The 17,075-nt window shown below is 39.2% G+C and overlaps 1 protein-coding gene across 1 annotated transcript; it reads left to right on the forward strand.

The window, feature by feature from the left end:
• The first annotated feature begins 7,667 nt into the window (after window positions 1–7,667).
• Window positions 7,668–14,763, forward strand: LOC112301421 (olfactory receptor 7A17). The gene is made up of 2 exons (XM_053930531.1): window positions 7,668–7,827; window positions 13,245–14,763. Exon 2 carries the CDS (start codon window positions 13,258–13,260, stop codon window positions 14,263–14,265), a length of 1,008 nt encoding a protein of 335 aa, XP_053786506.1. The 5' UTR covers window positions 7,668–7,827; window positions 13,245–13,257; the 3' UTR covers window positions 14,266–14,763.
• Window positions 14,764–17,075: the final 2,312 nt, after the last annotated feature.

Here is a 17,075-nt window from a genome sequence, read left to right on the forward strand (position 1 = left end):
AAAATATGCTTAATGAGCAGATGTGGAATTCTTCTGTAGAGGGTCAAACAGCTTCGCATATGAACACCACCACCCTCTCCCCCTGCCTCCAGCTTGCCATTTCTAAGTTGAAAAATAAGAAAACTTTCTGTCCAGATTTCTCGAGTCCAGGGACTTAACTCATGGATTAACAGAGCTAGGGAGCTCTTCCTTTCGATGTACCATCTCTTTGCATTTCCTCGTGTAGGCAGTGGTTTCCTTTTTATTGCCCTGGTCTTCACATATTCATAATGATTCCCAATCTGGTACTTCTATTTGCTGGTGGTGGAGCTCCTGATGGACAGAGGTGGCATTTAAAATGCAGATACAACACAGAATGGAATTTGAATGAAGAGGTCGTTGTTGCCTAAGTTCCACTGTGAATACCCTGAATGTGAAGGTTGAATAGAGAGGAGAATCTCTGGAGACCAAAGGGTACCCAGCAGGCAGGGCAGTAAGTGATGTCACAAGTGCCCATCCATGCCAGGTTCCTTTCTGGTGGAGGACAGGTTCTGTGACCACTAAGTATTTACTTATGCAGAGAAAAAAATCTCTAAATTTTTTATTTGGTCTCCCTATGGTATTTTGGGGGTGTATTTTATTTTATTTTATTTATTTGTTTGTTTGTTTATTTAAATTTATTTATTTATTTTTATTCAGTTACATTTGTCTGCATTTTCTCCCCATCCCTCCACCCCACCCCAGCCAGTCCCACCTCCCTCCCCCACCTCTACCCTCCCCATTGATTTTGTCCTTGTGTCCTTTATAGTAGCTCCTGTAGACCCCTCTCCCCACTATCCCCTCCCCACTCCCCTCTGGCTATTGTTACATTGTTCTTAATTTCAATGTCTGTGGTTATATTTTGTTTGCTTTTTCCTTTTGTTGATTATGTTCCAGTTAAAGGTGAGATCATATGGTATTTGGGGTGTATTTTAATAACTATCTTCAGAATTCTTCTTATTTATCAAGGCTTTTTTTAAAAAAAGTCCTCACCCTAGGGCATGATTATTGATTTTCCAGACAGAGGAAGGAGGGGAGGGAGAGAGACAAATATTAATGTGAGAGAGAAACATTGATTGGTGGCTTCCCTTGTGCCCCAACCAGGATCAGACCCTTAACCTAGTATTTGCTCCACTGGGAATTGAACCAGAACCTTTTGGTAAAAGGGACGATGCTCCAACCCACTGAGCCACTTCTGTGCAGCAATTACAAAAATACAAGATACACTTATTATAACAGTGTGTTGAGTTTCGGATGGCACTAAGCTTAAAGGGATCTTCTGCCACAATAAAGACTTCAATAAATTAAACCTTTATTTATTTGCAAATCACAGGTGTAGAGTTAGGGAGGGAGTTCGAGGCTACTCTGACAGTCTCATGAAACTGTTAAAGAAAGAGTCTTATTTTTTATGCACCATTATTCCTTGTGTGCGTGTTTTGTCCTCGTGGTCACAGAATAGCTGCTGTACCTCCAAAACTCAATCTGTCAGCCACACAGGAAGTCTGGGAGGAATTAAGAGGGGAGTATTGTGGAGTATGAGAAGGGATTATTTTATGTCTTTGAAGTGCAACATACTCATGGAAAATTACCATATCAAATGTTCAATGAACTTTCATAAGCTTAATATAATCCTTGTAATCATAACTCAGATCAAAAAATAGAACATGTCCAGCCACACAGTAGCTTCCTTTGTGCCTAATTCCAGTCACCCCTTCTCCCCACTCTCCAGATTTCTAAGAGCATACATTACTTCTTGCCTATTTTGAACCTCATGTAAATAGAATGTTGTAATGTGTATTTTCATGCCTCACACAGTTTGCTCAATGTTATGCTTGCATCGTTCAATATTATGTCATTTTGTATTGTATAGTTTTAATTAAAAATATTGTCCTCATTAAAAAATACAGGATTTCCAAAAGTTCCACCCAACAGACTTCCATTGCCATGTCTTTGGGCAAAATCTTGTCACATAATGTGGCAGGCAGAATAATGGCCTGCAAAAGATGTCCACCTCCTGAACCCCAACATTTGTGAATATTAGGCTACATGAATTATCTGATAGATGAAATTAAGGTTTCTAATCAGCTACCTTCAATCAGGAGAGTATCCTGGATTATCTGAGTGGACCCAAAGTAATCATATTTCCTTAACTGTGAGAGAGGAAGGCCAGAAGGGATGTGATGCAGGAAAGACTTGATCCCCCAGTGCCGACTTTGAAGATGGAAACAGGGCACTGAGCCAAGGAGTGTTGTCATCCTGCAGAATCAGGAAAAGGCAAACAAATAGATTATCCTTCACAGCCCCCTAAAGAAAACACAGCTCTGCGGACAACTTGACCTTTAATCAAATGAGGCATGTTTTGGACTTTTGACCTTAAGAACTGAATGATAATAAATGTGTGTGTTTTTTCCATATAAATGACTTTTAACATTATAGTAGTTTCATCTGTACTACATAATGAATCACCAAATAAGTCAAGTTACCATCCATCACCACACAATGTAACAAAAATATTTTTCTTATGATGAGAACCTTTAATATTTACTCGACCACCAAATTTTAAATACACAGCACAGTGTTATCAGATGTAGTCACTGCGGATTACACCCCCAAAATTTACTGATTTTGTAACTGGAAGTTTGTACCGTTTGACCTGCTCCATCCATTACACCTATGTCCCTCTATCCCACCTACGGCAACCACCAATCTCTTCTCTGTGTCTACCATCTCTTGTGTTTAGACAGAGATAATACAGTTTTTGAATTTCTATGTCTCACTTATTTCCTTTAGCACAATGCCCTCTACATCCAACCAGGTTGCCACAAATAGTACAATTTCATTCTTTTCTATCACCAAGTAATATTCCCTATATATTACTTGTATATAGTATATATGTAGCACATCTTCTTTACTAAATCATGTACCAGTGGACACTTGCGTCATGTGTTTTTATTCACTCAGCCACCCTATGTCTTTTGATGAGAGCATTTAAAGTAATTATTGATAGGTATGTAGTTATAGAATTCATATCTAAAGAGCAGTGACCTCCTTCTGGGAAGAAAGAGAACAAAGAGATAAGAACCCCAAGAGGTCTCCCAGGACTAAATCTGGCACAAGTTTGCATTCTGTTTTTCACTTCTAGCTCCAGGTAATTAAATCTCTCAGGGAACAGAAAGGCAAAAGAAAATGTCTTCACTGAGGCACATGGGAATTGAGCTCTTCAAGCCCCAGAAACTCTTAAATGCTTCCACTCAGTGCTCTCAGGTGTACTCTACCAATTGCAGATCATGAGAAACACAGTTGTGTCTTCAAGAGGTCACATGAGTGCTTCCACCTCCCTGACCTTTCTTGGGGCTGTAGAACAGGAACCCCTCAACAAATGTTCTATTCCCGAGTCTGGAGGGAGATTCTGGGTTAACAGAGTGTCTTCTTTCTCCCATCTGTCTTTTCTGGCATCAGCCTCTGTCCTGGGGCATCCCTCCCCTCGTTTCACTGCTCGCCATTTCCTACTATGTAGGACGTATTGGTTTCCCTCACTCAACTGTCTGGTTTTACACTCTCTGAAAATATTTATTAAGCAATTACCATATGGTAAGCACTAAAATATATTCTGTGGAGGAAGAAAATGGTAAGATATGCTCCTTCTTTTAAGCTTGGGGTCTAAACTTGGGCAAAGTCCTGTAAATACACAAATGCAATACTGTCAGGGTTTACTGTACTCTTGGTGAAAGGATTCCCAAAATAGTCAACTCCCCAACTCAATTAAAAAATGGGCAAAGGACTTGAACAGACACTTCTCCAAGGAAGACATACAGAGGGCACAGAGACATATGAAAAGATCCCCAGCGGGGAGAGTGGGGAGAGGGGTTTACAGGAACTACTATAAAGGACACATGGACAAAATCAAGGGGGAGGGTGGAGGTGGGCGAGGGAGGTGGGTTTGGATGGGTGGGGTGGAGGGATGGGGAGAAAATACAGACAACTGTAACAGAATAACAATAAAAATTTTAAAAGATGTTCAAAAAAAAAAAAAACCAGTCAACTACTCCTGCAGGCCAAGGAATGTCCCAGACCTATCTAAAATAGCACTGAAATATGACTCCACTTGACCAGTGCAGTTATATTCCACATGCAGAAGGAAATGAGCACATACCAGAAAATGCTACAGAAAAGTAATTGGGCATTATAATGAAATGTTAAAGTGTAGTGAGGAGATGAAAAATAGCTGGCAGTACATGATGAACAATGAGGATCAGACGATAAAAACTGAGCCATGAGTCTAGCTATGTGGGCATCCACCAGATAACAGAGAGTCATATATTCTGGCGACAGCATTGTTGACTAATTCTAAAATTAGTGGAGAGTCAGTGCAGGGTTTATGTCAAGTGACATCCAGAATCATTCTCACCCTGTGGAAAGGTCATCCTAGATCAAGTTTTTATCTTCATGTGATACACGTGTTATATGAAAGTCATAGATTAAAATGATGAAGTGGATATGCTTTGATAGCAATAGGCAAATTCATAGAGGAAAAGAGGTTACCAGAGGATGAGGTAAGGGAAAATGAGGGATAATTTCTTCATAGATACAGGATTCCTGTTTGGGGTGATGAAAATATAAGGTGGTGATGGTTGGACATTGTGAATGTACTTAATGCCACTAAATTCACATTTTAAAATGGTAAAATGGGAAATATAATCGTGTGTCTCTATTTTCTTGCACCTTGTTGAGTATTTTCAGTACTACTACCCTAATTTCTCAGTCATTTTTAGCACATATTTCCATGTGTTCAAGTTTGCTTTCTGGAGACTTTTATTTTCTTTCTAAGCTTCCTCGTTACTGTGGTTATTCATGCTGTTTGATGGGTTCCTTCTGTGTGTAGGCAGCTCTGTATGTGTGGCACTTCTTTAGCAGATTCCTAGGAAGAGGACTTGCCATTATTTTCTAGGACATGGCACTGAGTCTACAGTTTTTGAGCTCTGTGAAATCCCAGAATTGACCCCAGTAGCTGCTGTCATTGTAGCAGCAATGCCCAGGTGTGGAGTTTTTTGGGGCAACCGGACCTACTTTTTTGTTGTGCCCGGTTGTTATAGGTGAACTTAGACCTCCGTGGGGTCCCCTCAGCACCCCAACTTGGGGTCAGTGACACAGTGCAATCTTTACTTAGGAGAAATAGTGATTCTATAGTAACCGTTTTTGGCTTTGCAGATAAAGTACTGCACAACCTGACACCAAGGGTGCTGGAGGGTGAGTTTTGGGAGTCCACAGGACAGCAGGACTCAATGGCTCTTTTTCTTTTTCTGGAATGCCAACTACCTGAAAGCCACAGTCAAGCCCCTGTCTGTGTCCTTTTCCAGGTCCATCATATCTTCTTGCCTTCCCCGTTTGTTCCCCATGGCTCATCTTTAAATGTTTCAATGTGCAGATCTTTCAGGCATAAAGGTGCAATGAGCAGGGAGTCCTTTGTGAAATTACAACTGTTCAAATTGTTGACATTTCTGGGGGAGAGACCAAGGGAATCTCACACTGCCATTTCTCTGACATTGCTCCCCTTTACCCATCTTTAAAGCCAGCAGTGTAGCATTTTTAATCCTTGCTCTGATACCAACTCTATCTTCTTCCTTCCTCTCTACCTTCAGAGAACCATGTTGATTACACTAGCCTCACCTACGTAGTTATTGCCAATTGTACCTTTTAAATTTATTTTTAGTTACATTTAACATACAACATTATATTAATTTCATGTGTATAACATAGTTATTCAATGTTTATATACCTACAGTAAGTCTAGTAACCAATGTCACCATACATAGTTACCACAATATTATCGACTATTGCTTATGCTGTACTTTACATCCCCATAACTTATGTTATAACTGGGTGTTTATACTTCCTAATCCCATTCCTGTTATTCCCCATCCCACACCCTCCCTCTCTAGTAACCATCAGTTTGTTCTCTGTATCTATGAGTTTGTTTCTGCTTCATTTTAGTTATTGTCTTTTTTAGATTGGACTTTGCTTTTTTCCCAGGTTGAAGAGATACCTTCTACCATTTCTCAGTGTGAATCAGCTACCTGAGCTCTAGTTCCTACTCCAATCCATGCACTGCTATGCTTTTTCCCTTCTAGGTAATTTATTGAAGTATAATTGTATAATATAACTGGAATATGATTCAAATATACAATGTGATGAATAAAAGTCATAAAAATTATAGTCCATACCTCACATTTCCAGTTGTGTATGAGTCAAGAAAGTGCACAATAAACTTTAATGGATTCTCAATGTAATTGTTAAACCTGAGCCTCAATTTCCTCATTTCTGCATGTAAAGTAGGATAGCAAACATAACTTCAGATGAATGTTGCCAGAAATAATGAGAGGTGGATGTTTTCTTGACTCCAAATCAACTGTTCATGGTAAAGTTTATCTATGCATATGAGTTTATTCATGTACATTTTATTTCAAATAAATACACGCATATATGTACACAAACACAGACACATATAAAATCTCATATTTGAAGGGAAACATAAGAGAAAGTTGAAAAGGATAATAAAGAAAAGAATGAATGTAATATTTAATACAATACAATTTTACTATAAAATTTAAAGATGGAGAAAATTAGACACAAAGATTTAAAGTAAATGGTATAAATTTAAATGAATTCCCTTTCTTATATTAATTTCTAAAAGACATAAAATATGAACCCATTGACACTTAGGCAAGAAGAAATTCTCTACCAGCCAGAGAGGCTGAATATGTACAAAATGATTATACGTGTCTTCCACTTAAGGGGGGAATACAATGCAAAATACATTTTCCCCGGGGAGGCTAAGTGAATGAAATGAGACACTTTATCTCAATTTTCTAAACAAATCCTTTGGATAAATGTCTATTTTCAATTATCAATGCTAATGTAAAATTATCACACTACTGATTTAAAAAGAAACACATTATGCTCTTATATTTCCTGAAGTCTCCTGGGCTAAAGTAAAGATGTTTGCAGGGCTAACTTTCTGCTGGAGGCTACGGAGAAGAATCTATTTACTTCTCTGTTCAAAGCTTAGATTATAGTGCCAAAAAAAATCTAACTATTTCTTATAAGTAACAAATATTTCATAGTGAGGGACTATAGGACAGCTCTCGTGATATGAGATTGAAATTCTAAATTGTGTTGGCCAACGTGTCACAAAGCCCAGTGTGTAACACTAAGGGTTTAATCAAAGGAACTTAGTTCTCCTCCTTATTGAAAAGAAAAATAACAATTATCTGTGGACATCAGAGGCTGTGTCTCTACCACAAGTCAATATTTAGGGATTTGAGTTTTCTAATCCAGACTGGATCCTTAGTCTTAAATTTGGAAAAGTTTTAAATGAGGGTTTGGATAAACTGTTGGGAGGTTAGTCTTCTCAAAGCCACAGGCTTTATGAAGAGGAACTAGTAAAAACAGGATTCAATGGACTTCCCAGCTGGTCTTTTGGGAACACAGAATCCCCAGGTAAACAGTTCCTTCTGTCCAGACCCACAGGGAAATCATGCAATTAGAGGTTGGAGAACAAGATGGAAATGCACATAACGAGCAGACATAGGGAGCTGTAAATAGTTCCTCAGGTCCAGCTTCTCAGTGTGTGTGACCTTAGGTTGGATAGAATTAGTTGTTGTTTTTGAAGCCCTAAATTTCTCTAGAAGACCAATGCTTGCCTCCTTCCTGCTGTCTTGTCTGAGCAGAGAGCTTCAGCCTCCATTGTCATCCATCCAGGAGGTTAGATTTCCTTTACTGGGAGTCTGCCCTCTCAGAGCTCAGGATCGGGTGAGTCCATCCTCTCAGAGCTCTGAATCGGATGAGGCCAAGGGTGCAGCAGGTGCTCCAGGAAAGGGTCAGAGAGAGCCAAAGCCAAGGACATTCACCTGAAGTCTCTTGACAGCCATCAGCCTGTGGTTGTTTGCTTCCTTGATTAACTAGTTCATGATTTGTTTGGGATGCTAAAAAGAGAAGTGAATATTGAAGTGAGCAACACATGGGTCCTTCCTCACAACTCCCTGATGGAAGCCCAATTAGGTGGCAATGGGAGGTACAAAGTATTTCAAGTGACAGTAGAACAAGTACGATAAGTTTTGCAACTGAAGGGAGTAGGAAAATAGAGTACTAGCTGTGGAGAGCTGTGCAGTAAAGTGAGGGCAGTTCTTTATTTTTATCATGGGGCATATTCAACACTGTTTCCATATTGATGAGACAGATCCATATTCAGTACACTTCTTGCAAATATTACCTTGCAACAGTGGTCATGATATGTGCATCCACAGTATCTTCTTTTACTCTGCATTTTCAATTAGAATTAAAGAGAATTTATTTGATAAGTAAAAAGAGGTGTCCTAAATAGCTTGATTTTGCCATTACTTCCTTACCTGTGACCTGAATACACTTGTGGGTTAGTTATTCATTTGTTTCCTCTATTGCAATTTGTCTGCAATTTCCTCACATATGCAGAATGGGGTCAGTTTGCTTTGATTCTGGTTTTTTGTTGCATTCTTCTAAATAAGAAATTGGAGAAGTCTTTTTTTTACTAACTTTGTTGTTGTCATTGAGTTGTTTTATGTACATAAATGTGGAGAATTGTGAGTATTTATGAACTGTGTGGGCTGAAATCTATCCCTCAGTCACATTGTATTCTCTCCATTGCTTTTTTATGTTTTACTTTTCTTACTGAAAAAAACCCACAGCTGTTACTTTTATAGTCTTCACTTGTGAATCCTTGCTATAAACAAAAAATGGAAGTGAATATTCTTGTGTGTACTTAGCACTAATAAGTCACCTACACACATATTGCCATTTGTTCCCATCTCCTTCATTCTGTATTGCTCCTTTGGCTCCTGTGGTCAGCTCCACTTTCAAAATGGGCATCATCTTCTACCGTACTCTGGAAGGTATTCTTTATAAAGATTGGACTGAAGATTACCTGTACCTTCCATAAGCAAATTTGAATCCACATATCTCTATATAAGGGGAAATTATAACTCAGATACTGTTTTCTCCCTGACTTTTAAAGACTCTTCATAACGTTCTTTATTTCCAACTCGATGGCAATTTAATCTGGGATCAGTGGCCCATGTTGACATTGTTAAGTTACTATTTTCTGTCTTAATATAAATTAATTTGATTCTCAATATATTTTTTATACAATGGTTTTGTAATCAGTATACTTAACCTAATTACATTCCTGCTGCCAATCTGTATTCCATAAGGTCTTAGTTTCTTTTTTTAAATCTTGTCTTCCCATGTTATGCTCACACAAACACTCATGTGCTTTTGTACAATACATGAACAGCATCCTGGCCCATCAGAAATGCCCTTTGTGTGTTGTATAGTTTTTTTCTATGTGTCCATTCTTCCTTCCTACTCAACAATACCTACGGTCTTCCTTTCAGTCAAAAAGGGTGTAAGATGCCAATTCATTACTTCCATGTCTAAACAATATTTGTGGTGTGGCTGTGCTAGTCACACTTGAAATCTAAGGTATACTTTCTCATTACATTGCTATTATAACAATATATGAAAATATTTTGAGATTGCTACGTTAAAACTCTGGTGTCCACCAGAGGCAATATACGGTTCCCCCAGGGAACACAGAGCAATCTTTGGAGACATTTTTGGCTGTCACATGGGAGGTGTCGGTAAAGTCCAGGTTGCTCTAAACCTCCTGCCATGGCCAGGAGAGACCACACCTCAGACAAAGACCTGGCCCAGAATGTCCGTCCTGCAGAGACTGAAGAGCCCTGCGTTAGAGACACAGGTGCTGGTAGTGTGGGCAGCTGCCTGCAGTCTGTTTTCCCAATGCTGTAACACTCCACAGTTCTGCCAGGAAAAAACAGAGCACCTCTTTGCTACCCGTTTGAAAGTCTGCATCCCAGTCAATGTGACATTTTTCTAAGTTTTTCTCTAGGCTGACAGGTATCAAGGAACTTTTTTGTTGTTTGCTGAACTTTTTCTGATTTTTATCAAAGATTCATATTTGATGTTTTTTGAATAATTTGAGTATTACTATATGGTTACTATTTTTTCGTTGTCAGCCTTTTAAATGATTTTTAAAAATTATGGTGAATGGGTGAAGAAGAGGGTAAAAGGGGGATAAATGTTGGCAGAAGGAGACTTGACTTGGGGCGCTGAACACACAATACAACATACAGGTGATGTATTAGATAGTTGTACAGCTGAAACCTCTATAAGTTTATTAACCAATGTCACTCTGATAAATTCAATAAAAATTAACACACTAAAAATAAAAATAAATAAAAATTATTATTTCTTAATGACTTTAGTAATATTTTGGCCATAAAAATGTTTTCCATTTTATTTGGTAAATATGTCTGTCTTTTTACTCCCAAGTCTCTGACTTGATTAGGGTGGTGTGGGCCACCCATCAATATTAATATGTAGTTTTCATTCTGTTCACCTAAAAGGACTGGTTACTCTTCCAGTGAGTAGTCCATCCCCCAGATTTTATGTAACATGGCAGAGGTAGGGTATCAACTTCATTTTCTTGCAGGTGGATGTTTATTTTTCCAGCTTTTATTCAACAATCCCACCTCTCAAAACATATAGAAATACAACCTTACCATGTGTTAAATGTACTTATATACTGAGGCCTAATTCCTGATTCATCCAACAAATAACACTGAGCCTCTGCTATGCCACCATTCTAGGGACATCACACATTACCTTCTGTGTCTATGCCTCTGCCAATTTAAGTACGAATGCATGTTGGTATTTATATCTTGTTTTCATTACCTTTTGATGCTCCCCTCATTTTCTTAACACAGTTGCTAAATCACTCTGTTTAACCAGGTTTTATTCTTCCTGCCTTTCCTTTCATTACTTCACTTTCACTTCAACCAGTTCCTGTGTAAGTGCACAGGTCTACAGAACATCTATGAAAGTACAGAGGTGAGCAAAGCAGGTGAAGCCCTGCTTGTTCAGATCGGGCATTGTTTTGTTTTCTTAGGTTTGAAATCTTTACTTTATTTTTAAAATATATTTTATTGATTATGCTATTACAGTTGTCCCATTCCCCCCCCCACTTCACTCCTCTCCTCCCTGCCCACCCCCTCCTGCCCATATTCCCCCCTTTAGTTCATGTCCATGGGTCATACATAGAAGTTCTTTGGCGTCTACATTTCCTATATTATTCTTACCCTCCCCTTGTCTATTTTCTACCTAACATTTAGGCTACTGATTCAAAGTGGGCCCTTCTGGTGTTGATTCTTATGTGGGTGGGTGTACATTCTGGGACCCTGTGGGTCTCTCCAAGGAACTCTCCAGTGAGGCTTGGGAGTTTCTTCCGCTACCCGCCTCAAACCCCTATAGGTGTTTGCAATCAGTGGTCTGAGGCTTTATTTCCCATGCTGGAGACCTGGGATTGCGTGGTCTGTTTCACTCCCCGTTTGTTCCTCTCAGTTTATCTGTGTGTGAATGTGGGACTCCCGGGTCCGCCAGCCACCATTTTTACAGAAGGCCTCTCCACCCAGCTTTGCATCTCGGACCCTCCCACCTGCCTGGATGAATGTGTCTTCTTTAACTCCTTGGTTGTAGAACTTCCATACAGTTCAATTTTCTGTCAGTTCTGGTTTTTTGTTTTTAAATTGTTGTCCTTCTTTTGGTTGTGCGAAGAGGCACAGTGCCTATACTTGCCCGGAAGAATCTCCATCTTGGCTGGAAGAGTCTGTTTTGTTTTTAATTTAGCAGATTTTGTTTCTTTAGTTTCTCAATTTCCAATATTTATTTTTATTTTTATCTCCACATTATTTTTTAATATATTTTATCGATTATGCTATTACAGTTGTCCAATTTTCCCCCATTGGCACCCCTCCCCCTGCACAGCCCCTCCCACCCACATTCCTCCCCTTTAGTTCATGTCCATGGATCATACATATAAAAGTTCATTGGCTTCTACATTTCCTATACTATTCTTACGCTTCCCTTGTCTATTTGCTACCTACCATTTAGACAACAGACACAACTGTCCACAATATTTTCATTGTTGTTCCAGTACAGTTGTCTCCATTCCCCACCCCCACTCTCCCCCACTCCATTGTGATGGTGAAGGCAGATTATGGTGAAATAAATGTTTGCATGATAACGTGGTTGGGCTTAAGTCACACGAAGAAAGTTACTCAGTGTAGAAGGATGGATTGTCATGGCGTGTGCAGGCTTTATTAGTCACATCCTGGGGAGGCCTTTGCATGTTGGATGAAGACCAGAGCCAGAATTAGACAGTGCCTACTGATTTGCCAAAATGAGATCCAAATCCAAAGTCCAAGAAAGAAAGGGGTCACTTGAGAAAAGTGAGGGAGGGGTTTGTCTCATCTGCATTTTAATCCTATAAAAACCCACTGGTCAAATATAACTATAGAATAGGCACAAGAAAAGCCGGTCTCCTATCGCTTGACATTAAAAAGATTTCCTTTTGTAAAATATAGTTTGTTTTGTTAATCACTTTTCACTAGGTAGTCAATCTGCAAGGTGTCTCCACACCATATGTAGATAACAACCTTTGTATTTTGGACAAATATATCTTTTGTCCTGTTTTATTTTTGCTTGACTTCAAGGGATTAAGTCAGAATTTGAAAACTGCCAGAATGCAAATACATTTCTTCTTCATCATCTCCCAGAAATCACCTGAGCTTATTATCAATAGATATTTTTCTACCTCATCTCCATTTTCTTCTTCTCTCTCCCTCTACGTTTATGTTTCTTTCCACACAGGGCATAAAATGGACATTACTGTATGGGACCCCGAGCTTATTTGTGTGTGCACCCTTACCATTAAGTATTGAGGTAGTAAATCTCCATTGGTTATGTTGTATTATTATTTTTATTTGATCATATCCTTTGTCCATGATGGTTTCTAGAGACTCTTGTTTTTCATCAGCCTGTATTCTGAACAGTTCCTGGAACATGGTCTAAAGTCAATATACAAGTATATTCCTCCAATGCACAAACTACATCCTTAATTATACAGCCATATAAATTGAGTTTGAAGAATGGGTTGATGGTAGAAAAGGAAATTCTAGTGAGCACTGGCACAAGACCTGCCTTAATAAGAACCAGATCCTACAACAAATATGGAAATTATTTTTGGATCCTAAAATATATGTGTAGCATTTATTTTTGTTACTAATGCTTGCTAATGTGAAAATTAGTTATCCATTTTGTTTTCTATTTTGTGATAGTCACCTGCACCACATGGAACCAGGCAATGTTACACAGGTTTCAGAGTTTCTTCTCCTGGGACTATCAGAGGAATCAGAACTGCAGCCCCTCCTTTTTGGGCTCTTCCTCTGCATGTACCTGATCACTGTGTTGGGAAACCTGCTCATCATCCTGGCCATCAGCTCAGACTTCCACCTCCACACGCCCATGTACTTCTTCCTCTCCAACCTGTCCTTGGTAGAGATCTGCTTCACCTCCACCACCATCCCAAAGATGCTGGTGAACATCCAGACACAGAGTAAAGTCATCACCTATTTAGGATGCATGACTCAAATGTATTTTTTCATACTCTTTGCAGGGTTGGATGACTTCACCCTGACTGTGATGGCCTATGACAGGTATGTGGCCATCTGTCACCCCCTGCACTACACAGTCATTATGAACCCCAGGCGCTGTGGCCTGCTGGTTCTGGTGTCCTGGATCATTAGTATTCTGAATTCCTTGTTAGAAAGCTTAATGGTGTTGGATCTGTCCTTCTGCTCAGTCTTGGAAATCCCCCACTTTTTCTGTGAACTCAAACAGGTCATCCAACTTGCCTGCTCTGACACCTACTCTAATGACTTGGTGATGTACTTTTCAGCAGGGCTGCTGGCTGGTGGTCCCCTTACTGGGATCCTTTATTCTTACTCTAAGATAGTGTCCTCCATATGTGCAATCCCATCAGCTCAGGGGAAATATAAAGCATTTTCCACCTGTGCATCTCACCTCTCAGTTGTCTCCTTGTTTTATGGTACGAGCTTAGGCTTGTATCTCAGCTCTGGTCGTTCCTACCAGTTACAATCAAGTTCAACAGCCTCAGTGATGTACACTGTGGTCACACCCATGCTGAACCCCTTCATCTACAGTCTCAGGAACAAGGACATAAAGAGGGCCCTACAAAGATTCCTTGCAGGTAGGCTTCCCAAGGGCCAATTGTACGTGGGTGAAGAAGTGCCCATGAATGTTCAAATCTTCAGAGCAAGAAGTTCTGACACAAGTTAATACAATCTTTGGACGATACATAATTAGAAATTCTCATGTGCATCAGGGGTTACCATTAATTGCATTAGCATAATTTATTCTATATGACATATATCATTCCAAGCAATATTTCTATTGTTTTACTGAAAGAGTAGTCATGTATTATACTACTCCTATGGCCTAAACTACACTGGGATACTAGGTCATTTACATAATTTTGTTGTAAAGGACCATCTCAGATGACAGTTTTCACTTCCATGGTCATCACTATTTTCTATAGCAATACCTTTACCACACTTCTTGATAATATAGACTTGAACATGCTGGTAGGTTTTATAGCTGGTCTCCTGGTTTTATGCACTTCATTCTGTTATTCAGCTGTGTATCCAAATGCCTAACATAGCCTCTGACAAAAACTATGAAATCTACATTTCCAAGAAGAGTCCACTAAGAAATATAGATATTAATAAATAGACTGATCTAATATGTAACAGATGGCCTTACATACAATGAAGCAAAAATAGCCAGACAATTCATTGTTATATAAAATATTTTTCATGCTTCCATTTACTTATTGAAATGTGGAATATGATGTCCATGTGTGAGGGGTGAAGAATTATGTGAAGTGTTTTTTGTTTTTTTCTGAATTACTTTCCTGTTTCTGCTTGAAAACTTTCAATGTGCTCCCTGCAAATGGAACTCCTTCCAGTGCTCTAAATGAAATGTCTTCCCTTTTCTAAATGTTTCCAAATCCACCAAAGGGAGAGTGAGTGACTGATATGAATATCATACAATATATATCTTGTTTATGCTCAGGAGTGTCTTCAGTCTTTACCATTAATGGATGAATCACACAGGAGTTATAATCCTACCCAGTCACGTGAGAAAGTATCACCACTTTTCCTGCACAAATGTGCACAGTCCATGCTGTCCTGAGTACCTGGATAGAAACCTCAGTGGGCTCACTTTTATGCAGTTATCTGAAATACATTTGAATAAAAGCATGATTGTGAATGCTGTCCTCCAACATCAGTACAAAAGCTAAAAGTAGGAAGTAACAGATTATTATAATAGCACTCAGTTTAGTTTGCTTTGATTACAGTCAGTTGCTATTGCTATGTAACAAGTTATCCTAAAAAGGTGAATTGTGTAATGTAATTCCTTTCTTTTCTTTTATTTAAAGTGTATTTTATTGATTATGCTATTATAGTTGTGTCATTTTTTCCTCCTCTTTATCCCTCTCTGCCTTACACTCCCCTCCCACAAGCATTCACCCCTGTTAGTTCATGCCCATGATTCATACTATAAGTTCTCTGCCTTCTCTATTTCCTGTACTATTCTTAACCTCCCCACCCCTTCCCCCCTCTATTTTATATCAACAAATTCCAGTTATTCCCTGTACCTTTTACCCCCATTTTCCCACTCCCTCTCATCACTGATAATCCTCCATACAATCTCCATTTCTGTGACTCTGTTCCTTTTCTAGCTGTTTGCTTTGTTTTTGGTTTTTAGGTTCAGGTATTGGCATTTATGACTTTGTTGTCATTTTATTGTTCATATTTTTGATCATCTTCTTTTTCTTAGGTAAGTCCCTTTAACCTTTCTTATAATAAGGGTTTGGTGATGATGAACTCCTTTAACGTGACCTTGTCTGTGAAGCACTTTATCTGCCCTTCCATTCTAATTGAAACCTTTGCTAGATAGAGTAATCTTGGATGTCGGTCATTGTCTTTCATTACATCAAATACTTCTTTGCAGCCCCTTCTTGCCTGAAAGGTTTCTTTTGAGAAATCAGCTGTTAGTCTTATGGAAACTCCTTTGTAGGTAACTCTCTCCTTTTCTCTTGCTGTTTTTAAGATTCTCTCCTTATCTTTATCTTGGGTAATGTAATTATGATGTCTTGGTGTGTGCTTCCTTGGGTCCAACTTTTTTTGGGCCTCTTTGAGCTTCCTGGACTTCATGGAGGTGTACTTCATTTGCCAGATTGGGGAAGTCTTCCTTCATTATTTTTTCAAGTAAGTTTTCAATTTCTTCCTCTTCCTCTTCTCCTTCTGGCATTCCTATGATTTGGATGCTGGGACATTTAAAGTTGTCCTGGAGGTTCCTAAGCCTCTCCTCATTTTTTTGAGTTTTTTTATTTTTCATTTTGTTCTGGTTGAAAGTTTATTTCTTCCTTCTGCTCCAAATCATTGATTTGAGTCCCTGTTTCCTTCCCTTCACTGTTATTTCCCTATACATTTCTCTTCATTTCACTTTGTATAGCCTTCACTGTTTCCTCCATTTTGTGACGATATTCAACCATATGTGTGAGCACCCTGATTACCAATGTTTTGAACTGTGCATTTCATAGGTTGGATATCTCTTCATTGCTTAATCCTATTTTTTGAGTTTTGATCCGTTTTTTCATTAGGGCCATATTTTTTTTTTGTCTCGGCCCACCTGTTACATTGTAAGGAATTGATGGTTATGTATTCACCAGGGCAGGGCAACCCAGGTCCCTGCACTGTGCTGCTGTATGTGGGGGAGGGGTTGGAGAGGGAACAATGTGGTTTGCCCAGCTCCTTCCCCACTTTCATCACTTCCTTCTCTACCCACAAGCCAATTGGACCCTTCTAGTGCTAATTCCCAAGTGGGTGGGTTTTTGTACATTCTAAGACCCTGTAGGTCTTTCCAGTGAACTCTCCTGTGAGGCTGGGAGTTTCTCCCACCACTGCAACACCCACAGGTTTTTATGGCCAGAGGATTTAAGGTGTTATTTTCCCGGGTTGGAGCCCTGGGTTGTGTTGTTTATGTTTTCCCTCAGGTGTTCTTCCTAGTTATCTGAACACAAA

This window comes from Desmodus rotundus, chromosome 9 (genome assembly GCF_022682495.2).
Source record: "Desmodus rotundus isolate HL8 chromosome 9, HLdesRot8A.1, whole genome shotgun sequence".
Taxonomy (NCBI): domain Eukaryota; kingdom Metazoa; phylum Chordata; class Mammalia; order Chiroptera; family Phyllostomidae; genus Desmodus; species Desmodus rotundus.